The sequence below is a fragment of the Bombus flavifrons genome, chromosome 14 (genome assembly GCF_040668555.2).
Source record: "Bombus flavifrons isolate JBK064 chromosome 14, iyBomFlav1_principal, whole genome shotgun sequence".
Classification (NCBI taxonomy): Eukaryota; Metazoa; Arthropoda; class Insecta; order Hymenoptera; family Apidae; genus Bombus; species Bombus flavifrons.
This window is the reverse complement of record NC_138455.1, coordinates 7883501-7893748: the sequence shown is the minus strand read 5'-3', so window position 1 is coordinate 7893748 and position 10248 is coordinate 7883501. Positions and strand designations below refer to the sequence as shown.

Genomic DNA, 10248 nt, shown 5'->3' with positions numbered 1-10248 from the left:
CCAAGAGCCAAATTTCAGCTGTCGAAGTATCACTATTGTTTCACCAAAAACGCGTCAATTATTATTATTATCTCGTATCATTACACGTCCGATAAGAATGACGTTTTGTCGCACACTAAACCAATCCAACGTTTCTGGACCATTAATATTTTCTTTTCGTCATTCATATTACCAATATCGTAATATCTTAGCGTACGATATGAAGGATGGAAGAAGTTGAAGGTTAGTACATTACATCTATTCTCCAAGGATTTCAGAAACATATCGAAAATGTACAGTTTGTTTGAAAAATAACAGTAATAAAATATTTTAATCACGGCGGATGTTTATGCATACTATGAAATTACGATTCACATAAATATGTACGAAATGCACAAATAATACACAAAGATTTATACGACACTTAAAGTACTCATTGTAATATTTAAAGGACGAAACAAATCTCATTCCTTTAGTTTTGTTCATAAAAATGTAAATTTGCGTACATGCACGTGATTTACTCATCATACTTGTAAAAATCCTTCTTTTATTCAACATCGACACAACTCTAGAAATGGCCAACGTATGAATAGATTTCGGATTTTAATAATATTATTCCTTTTCACCATTCATATTTCAGCTGCTCAAAAGTCATAGATATCGACTAACGCCATAAATCCATACATTTTTCAGGAAACTCCTTCCAATAAACAAACTCGTGCAAGTGAAGAAATTCCTTCAGAAACTCGACGCTACGTGTATAATTGGACACGAATTTGGCAAGTAAAATCGAGAAACTTGCAAAAGACAGAGTCGATGATGGAATTCAAAGAGACTCGTTTAACAATCTCATACGTGTTATCGTATTATCGCATGAGAGAAAGAGGAAAGTTAAAAAATTAGCGTGCCACTCCTATCCTCGAGGGATGCGTGTAAACAGAACGAAGAACGACAGAGGGTTGGTTCTGAAAGGGGGAGAAAGAGAAACCAACGATGGCGATGGAAGGGGAACACGAGGCAGTCGAGCTCGATGCACTCGGCCGTCTATTTAGTCGTTGGTCGTGCGCGCGCCATGCTGGATCAACAACGATCGTTTTTACGTTGCTATTGCGACCAAATGTGTCCGTGTTTTCCTCATCGACGCGTTAATTAAACAGCCTCCTGGCTCGTGAACGATCGTTGACAACGCCGGGGGGTTGGGGGGGAAACTCGGCGAGAAAATCGGATTAATCAGACCATATATTCCTCCGTTTTTGCAACTACGTACAGAACATTGCGACTGTGATGGAAATCGCGAGTGTCGTTGAAACTAGCCTCGATTCGATGGAAACGTACGTAACTGGTTGTCAAGCGAAAACCCTAGTGTTGTGAAACGAAGACTGTTCTACGAAATATCGTCGCAACAAGGAATTATTATACTACAGTATACGCGTACATATTACTAAAATTTCGGTGCCAGTTGAGTCCAAGGTTTCTGCGTTCGACTGTACTGAAACTGTGAAGATTTTGTAATTAAACCGAAGTTTGTATTTAAGCTATAATTAAGATCTGTGGAATTAAAAAGTTAGCAATTGACCCGAACTAAAATCGGAGATTGTAAAATTATATTTGAATTGAAGCTTCTGTTATCAAGGAGACGGTGAACCAAAGTTGTAGACCTTTAAAATCGAAGGTTTTAAAATTAGATTTAAATTAAAGCGTTTAAAAAGTCGGCGAACCAAAGGCGAGTCGTTTATCTTAAAATTGAGGATTCTGAAATTAAATCACAATCAACGTTTCTGTTATTGAAAAATCTGCTGGCCGAAAGAGTTGACCTTAAAACTGAAGGCTCCATCACGCAATTAGAGTACAGTTTTCGGAGTTGAGAAACCAGCAGACCGAGGGAGTTGACCGGCGATACTTGTTAACTCGGTTTCGAAGGCGAACGCGCCGGCTTGATAAGCGTTATCTGGCTGCAATAATTGCAGGCTGTGTATTACGGTCGGCCATTGTCGTCGAACGTGGAGGCTCCGTTGAGGCGAAAGCTGCTGACCGCGTGTGTCAACAGGTGATACGATCGCGAGAGACAAAAGGTCGAGAGAGTGGGACGTTATCAATCGAACAGGAGTTTGAATGAAAGGGAAAGAGTGCGTAGCGAGCTCACATGAAACGAGAGAATAGAATCAAAAAGAGGCTGAATCGATCGTGCAGTGCGTTGTAGCGTTTGGTCACGCGATAAGGTGAAGCTTCGCGTGCGCCGCGAGAAACTAGATAGAGTGATAAGGCCGAAAGAGAGTGGAAAAGGAGTCTGGCGCCTCGTTCCTCGCTAAAGTGACACGTCGCCTTGGCCAATAAAACGACAGACGGTCTAAACTGAACGGAATCGGCAGCTGCTCTCCCGGTGTGCGCCTCGTACGTTGGCCCCGTCCGCTTTAATTTCAGATCCAGTCAGACCTAGCATTAAATCCTCGGTCGAGTATCCAGTGAAAAAAGTGATCAGCAAATAACAAGAATCTTTTTTTGGGGCCTTCCAATTGCTTTTCCTCTTTTTTTATTTTGGTTCGTTTGAGAAAAAGGAAGTTGGTGTTGTTCCTTTTTTTTTTATCTTGGATATACGAGTTAATAGTGAAACGAAGATCGAAAATATCGTGGACAATGACTGGACGAAACTGATCGAAAGGGGAGAAAGAAACAGAGGATTCGTCAAGATGATGATGGCACCGCAGGTCGTGGGTGTCTTGTTGAAGAAACCGGGACAGCAGAACCACCCACGTTTTCCACCGTTGGACCCACAGGAAACGAAAATCAGAGGTTAGTTTCTTCGTAACGGATCTGCTTTGTATCTTATCTAGTCTCGACTGTGTTTAATTAATAATATCAAGGAAGTCCTGCGTGATAAACGAGTTTCGCCTTGAGAATAAACGTTTTTAGGGATCGTTGAACTCCTCTAGGTTGAAGATTTCGCGTGGAATTTAATTATTGGAGATACGAGGCAAGCGTGTTCGGTTGAGTTTAAATTGGTTTGAATGTGACTCTAATGGCGTTAGTTGGGCTGGAAGTAGTTGTTTACCAGTCGATTGGATGCGCGGAAACGTAAACTCACCATTCACCACCGGCCTTCTATGCTCGATCCTCATTATATTATCGATGTTATGATTCATTGGGCCGTGTTGTTACAACATTCATCTTATCGGGCCATAACTCGAGGCGCTGTTTCGAATGAAAGTGAATGTTCAACCGTTCCCTGAAACACGCGGATTTCGCTCATCGGATCTATCGATTTTCTGGATAAACCTCGTATCGAAAGAAACCCAGTGTTTTACGTATCTCGCTGATTAATAGCTTGCGGGAATGATTTAGCGTGATATTCTGACGATTTATCATGCGATAACGGTGAAATACGTTTATTAGCCGTTTTAACGCTCTGAATCTATATATTGATTTTGAAAAATTGCTTATCTTGTACTAGAAACTCTTGTATTTACAGATAATATTGTTTATGTATCTTGTGATTATCAAATGCTTGGTTTATTATTTTCCTATCGTCAATAATTTGTTACGTGTAATCCGTTACATAATCAGTTACATAAATATATTTAATATCGTGCAAAATATGATATGCCATTTTTAATGTCTGTAACAAATCAGCTGAATGATATGAATTGTCGCATTCGGATCTTCAAACGATTCCAAGTGAATCCAATTCAGTGAAGGAAGATTTTAATCAACAATAAAAAGATTAATATTCATGAATCTTTTCAAAATAACGTGGAAACACCGTGACGAAAGTAGAAAGATCTTAATCAACAATAAAAGGGTTAATATTCATGAATATTTCCCAAATAACGTAGGAACGTCATTATAAAAGAAAAAAGATTGTAATCAACAATAGATGGGTTAATATTCATGAATGTTATCGAAACAATATATAAAAGTCGTGACGAAAAGAAAAAGATTTCAATCGAAACTAAAATGATTAACAATCGCGAATTTTTTTCAAATAACGAGGAAACATGGAAAAAGAAGAAAGATAGATAACGATATCAAAATAGTTAACATTCGGGAAGTCTTTTTACGTAACATAGAAACGTCGTGACGTAGAAGTAGAAAAATTTCAACTAATATTGAAGTGTTAATATTTGCGAATTTTCAAACAACGTAGAAACACCACGATGAAAGTAAGAAGATCTCGATCAACGTCAAAAGGAATAATATTAATGTTCACCACTTCTTTACGTTTAATATTGCAATTAATATTCAGGAATTCTTTTCAAATAACATAGCAACGTCATGTCTAAAGAAGAAACATTTTAATCGACATTGGAAAGATTAACATTTAGAAATTCTTTTCAAATAACGTAGAAACGTCACGAAGAGAGTAGAAAAATTCCAACTAACGTTAAAAGGATTAATATTCGCGAAATCATTTCAAATATCACGAAAATGCCGTAACTGGAGAAGAAAGATTTCAACCCACGTCAAAAGAATTAATACTCCACGAATCTTTTGCAAATATGTAACATAGAAATATCGCACTGAATATAACGGAAGAACACGAGCCGTTCACCAAGCGCCGCCATTCCTTCACTTGTCTTAGCATAATAAAAAAAAGCGTATCACGAAATTCTTGCGGTCCCCCGGGCGACTAGTATGGTCGGCTTTTTCCGCAACGGAAACTCGCAACCTCTCACGATTCGATTGACAATTCGTGCTCCGTAATCCGGTATCTGGGCTACCGTGGTAACGGGATACTTTTACGCGGTTATCCACTCTGGGGAACATGAAAACTGGCTGTCTAGCGTTGGCTTCCACTACGAGAAGCTTCTCGTTCCTTTTTCTCCACATACGAGCTCTACGATCCGAGGGATCGTAGCCCTGACACCGTCCATGATTTAATGTCAGGGTTGACGACACCCGAGGAAATTTCACCGGCTTCGATGACAGAATTTATACGAACCTTTAATCACCGTGGATCGATCGAGGTCGAACAAAATTCTGGAAACTCTTCGTCTCCTAAACGGATTTCCTTCGTTTTTAAGTACATTCCGTGCAAAAATACGGCTGAATTTCATTTTGCGGCACACCAAGTTTCTGATCTGTCTTAGTAACATATGGTAGGTGGCTTATGACGAGTAGGATCCGAATATAGTTATTTCAGTAGTTAGGCATCTGAAAGTTTAGAGCAGATGCTTCGGACGAAATTTATGTTGAATTTTATTTTATTCTTTTCGTCGTATCATTTTAATTCTATCAATACATGTACGTGTATAACACGCATTACGAATGAAATTGCAGTTGCTAGTCATAATTCCACTTTTCGCAACGATTTCCAGTTAATCTTGTTTATAGGTAGATGACAAATAATGTAGTATCTGTTTTGTAACGTTTTATCTAATCTATATCATTGGATTTCAAATATCAATCACGATATGTGGCTTAATGAACGATATCCCGAGTTCTAAAAGATATCACTTGGAAAAATCGGTAAGAATACCTGGAAAGTTCTTCGTTGAATATCGCGTAGGTTCAGGGTTGAGATAAAAGTGGGAGGATCGCGCGAAAGCTTGTTGCGCCGTGTGGCTAATTGTGACTGACAAGTGGAGTACCTAAATTCCATCGTTTACGGCAGGTCAAGAAACAGTAAAAGGAAAGCAGGTGAGTCTATCAACGTATCCGTACTGGTTTTGACGCCGCCACACTGAATTTCTACCTGTCTTCCTCCCCCTGTACGATCAATTATCAAACACCCTTTCTCTTCTAACGGAAACTTCTCCAATTTTTAACTCCTTACTTGTTCTATTTACAAACTGTGTTCTGACTTTTCAAAATGAAAGGTGTCAAATAGCACTGTTCATAGAAACGAATTTATAATAAATGTGTAATATTAGCTTCCAATGGAGGCAAATCTCAAACTTCAGGACCATATAATACTCATCAAAAGAAGTAAAAATCTTTTAATAAACGTGGGTCCACATATCATTATAATTATTTGACATCTTCATCAACGAATTATTTATTTACGAATAGCATATGATAAAGAAACATCAGCTGGTCATGCACAATTTTCTACGCAATGATGTGGCTAACAGTTCCTTCTTGGAATGTTATCCTTTGACAACTTGCGTTGGGATTATCGTCAGTTCTTTGTAGAACTCTTTCCCAACTGAAATCTAAAAATTCGACCTGCTTCCCATGTTCCACAATTTAGAAAATTACCCTTCAATATTGTATCTCTTAATCGTTGACATATGGCAGTGAACGAATTTATGATCGGCTGTCTGCAGTGCAAAAAACATTATTCACGCAATAAAAAGATTCTTCTCTTATGATATTACAGGCTCATCTCGGAAATGTTTTATAAAACCAATGACATATGGAGACATATTTATCAAGACTTTTGCTTCTGACGAGTACCACATGGTCCTCAACTTTGGCTGCAACTCTTCGAAGCATCCCGTATATCCCAATAACTTTTGTAGCATTACCGTTACAAAAAGATAGTGGTTTCGATTTTTTACTTTCACAAAGAATACTTTTCCCGGCAGCGTCTTCTTTTCCCCGGACACGGCCGATACAACAAATTCGGCACTTAATCGTGCAGAAACGGAGTTAATCGAAGGGAAAGTTTCTTTATACGCGAATGCGAGATGTTAGGGCATTACGTTACGCTAATTTTCCAAATTCTCGATGAATTTTCGAGCCGACCAGGTTCGAACGAACCGTGTATAGATGTTGCAGAAGGGGAGTTTGAATCCCTTGCATTTCATTTTTCGAAGCATCTTCAGTTCCTCTCTTCGGTTCCCCTCGAAGGATTTTTCGCGAAACGCGAGTCCTGACATAAAGGAGCGTTCTTTGTGGTGCAGAGGGGCTTTGCAGTTCTTGTAAATAGCCAATGGGTCCCCTTAAAGAACCCCACGGAACTCGCACGAGTGTCCGCAAATGGTGACACACGTTTCACACTTCGAGGTCCGCGTGTGCGAGCCGGGAAACAGGATCTCCGGATTTTTTAGGCTGTACACAAGTGGCTGTTGCCTTGCCGTAAATAAATTGTCGCTCATGAAATATCCGACCAATGGTCGAGGTGAAATAAATTTGCAACTCAATGACACGGCCTCCACGATAACGTCCACGTTGACAAGAGACACGACTGGGACGTTTCTCCTCGAATTTCGCGATCCTTTCGGACGTGTATGCTTCGGTATGATGGTTCAATTTCTTATCGACCTTGAATTCGAAAGACGAAACTCTTCTCCTTCGAGTTTGATAAATTTAAGGATTTTTTTGAAAATTTCATCGTATGATATGACCGTCAAGTAACTTTTGGCTTTCAACACGTTATGTAAATGTGCAAATGTAAAAAACTTAAGTGTGTTTTTAGTCACGATCACACTTTACTTATCTATCTCGAATTCGAGAGGCTGTTCCTTCGAATCTGATAATTTTCACGATCTTCAAATTCTATTCATCGTTTCGGACCATTTATAACAACGTTTAAGAACTTTTGACTGTCATTACGTTTTCTTTTTATGTTTCCTTTTTAGGATAATATTATAATTTTGTGAGAAGATTTATGTTCTTAATAAATCTGATGAATTTCTGTTGGTTTGTCTTCTGACTACGCCAGTGTAGCATTTATTTAACGAAAAATTTATGTAAGATTCAACTGTCGTATTGTGCATCTTCGTGACTCATGTAATTTCTTCCTGTTCAGGGAAGATGTTTAATGCCTTACGAATTTCCTCACTTCTGACGCATAAGAACGGATCTATGATCGTGCGAATTATTTTACCAACCAAAATTCCCACTTTTTTATGTACGTCTGGCTGCTATTCTTTAAAGTTGGATTGTGTAGATTTGAAACCATATTCATGATAAATAGAGATGTTAAATAGTCGATAATTCGATTAATAGTATAATAGTAGTTTTAGATTAATAATACAATACAAATAGAGTGAGAATAATATCAAATGAGTCTTCTTAAATATCCTTTGTCTGAAGGAAGACTCGAATATGTCATTTAAGGAAGTCAGAATTGGTATTTGCGAGTAGAATGTACTGTATCGTAATTCCCGTTGCGTCGCGAGGACGCCAGCTTGCGCACGCTATTGAAATTTAGGTCACAGCGTCGAATTAAGCACGGTTCACAAGTGCCATTGACGAAAACCCGCTACGACCAGGGATTAAGATGTATACACGAAGATAATGTTTAATCCCCATTCGTCGAGTTTCTTCGAATGTCCGCGAATCCTTTCATGAACTCAATTCTATCCTCCTGTGAGAAGTTTGCCCCGGCTGATACGTTTACGAGAATTAATTCCTTAAGCTTCTCTTGTTGAAGGAAAATGGAGGACCTTTATTGAACAAGAAACCATTGGGAAGTCCTTTAACGACAAACAAAAAGAAAGATGTAGTACGTTTTCTACTATTCAAACGTCATGATATATAATAATTGAAATTCATAACATAACTTGTCATTTTTGTTCGATACATTTCCATTTTTTTATTGGTATATTCATCATATTACACAATTGCCACGAGTATATCCGTTCTTGCAGTAATTCACGAAAATATTGCAATATTTTCTAGAAATCTTTTATGAATATTACCAAACACAATTAAATAATATTAGTAATGTAATGAGACTAGACTATTATACTGATAAAGCTCGACACAAGTTTGATAAAAGTTATCAGAAGTAGAAAAGTATATGAAGCTACGAGAAACGTGTTTAATTGAACCAGGAAATTATGGAATCTTGATAAATGATTTTATAGAATCAGTCAATTTTCATTCGACATGTTTCATTCATCGTGAGACAAAATATAGGTAATTTTTGATAATATTAATTCCAGCATATTGCGAGTCTTCTGACAATTGGAGTACGTCATTATCTAAAAAGTCAGGAAAACGAGGATTGTTCTTGTTACGAGCTCCTCTATTTTCCTAATAAAATTTTATTCATGACGTACAATACCATCAAAAGTAATTGCATATATACCTTTATTTCTCAGTGAAGCATTTTCTTATCCGGTTCTACATTTCATTGCCATAATACCACATTGTCATTCCATATCAAAGTATTACTAATGATATGAAATTTAACATACTTAGTCCTAAATTAAGTAACAAACAGAATGGTATGTAAACATCTTTTGTAGCCACTGCAAATGGACGCGGGTGTAAATAAAAAGGACACGGAGGTGATCGTGCAAATGACACGACGATCGATGCGAAGAGGATCGACTGCAAATCGCGAGGAACGACACCGTGACTTAGGTTCGTCGATCGAATCGAATCTCGGCCACGAAAGACGCGCGTTCTGCCTTTCACTAAATGCTCGACCGTCTTCTTTTACACGTATTCGGGATTCAAATAGTCGACCCGGTCGTGCCATTTACCATTCGAGGTTCTCTATATCATTGCGCTGTCCGTAGAGCGCTCCTCATTGTGCGTATCCAAACACACGTCCCGCGAGGAAAACAATGAGATTAAACTTGGACTGATTTATTCGCCGAAGGAAGAGTAAAATTATCTCTTGTGTAATATTTCATTTTATACTCTTAATCTGGCTGCGATCTTGGAATTTTTATATTTTAATCTTGTTCTTATTTCGACAAACGAAAAATTGCGTTCAACCTTGAGATATTTGTTAACGTTAGAAAAATAGAATTGGTTGAAAATGACCGAAAAAATGCGGCGTTAGATTGCAAACGTGGGTCGTTCGTGTGTGTTGCGATCTTTCGATGGATAATCTAAAGATAGCCTAAAGAGAATTTTAAAAAATTTCTATGAAGTCTTCGAAAATACTAAGTTAAAGTTATCATCAATTTTTTGAAAAACAATTGAAATGCATTATGTGGTAAACAGTATGATATAAAACACATAAATAAAAATTCATATTTACACGCCAAGGCTTAAATAAGATAGTATAATATAGTTATAGATATAGCTTAAAATTTTCTCCTCGAACGGTAGAAACTGCGGTGGTACTCAAATTAAACCATGTGAACAGCGCTTAAACGCGCGGCGCAGATTGAAAATGTTTGTAAAGTCGTGGAAAACGGGGGCAGAGGAAGTGGAACGATTCCTCTTGCGGTGTTATTCGTAGGTAAACAGGTGTTTCAGAGGAACGTGGGCGCCGCTATGGTGGGCGATTTCAATAATTCACTTTCATCTGCTTCCGAGCTTGCCTAAAGAAAGGAGAACGATGCCTGGTTTTAGAAATACATCTAACATAAGAAAAATCTTGAATTCTACAATTTTTTTTAAATTTTATTTTCCTACTAAATC

At 38.0% G+C, this 10248-nt stretch overlaps 1 protein-coding gene across 1 annotated transcript in view; it reads left to right on the top strand.

Annotated features, from left to right (window-relative positions):
- Positions 1-1029: 1029 nt before the first annotated feature.
- The window catches only part of LOC138186758 (uncharacterized), a 50544-nt gene continuing 41325 nt past the window's right edge, over positions 1030-10248 (top strand). The window contains exon 1 of the mRNA XM_069126903.1: positions 1030-2769. Within this exon, the coding sequence (XP_068983004.1) occupies positions 2667-2769 (103 nt within the window). The 5' untranslated portion in view covers positions 1030-2666. The remainder of the gene's footprint in view (positions 2770-10248) is intronic.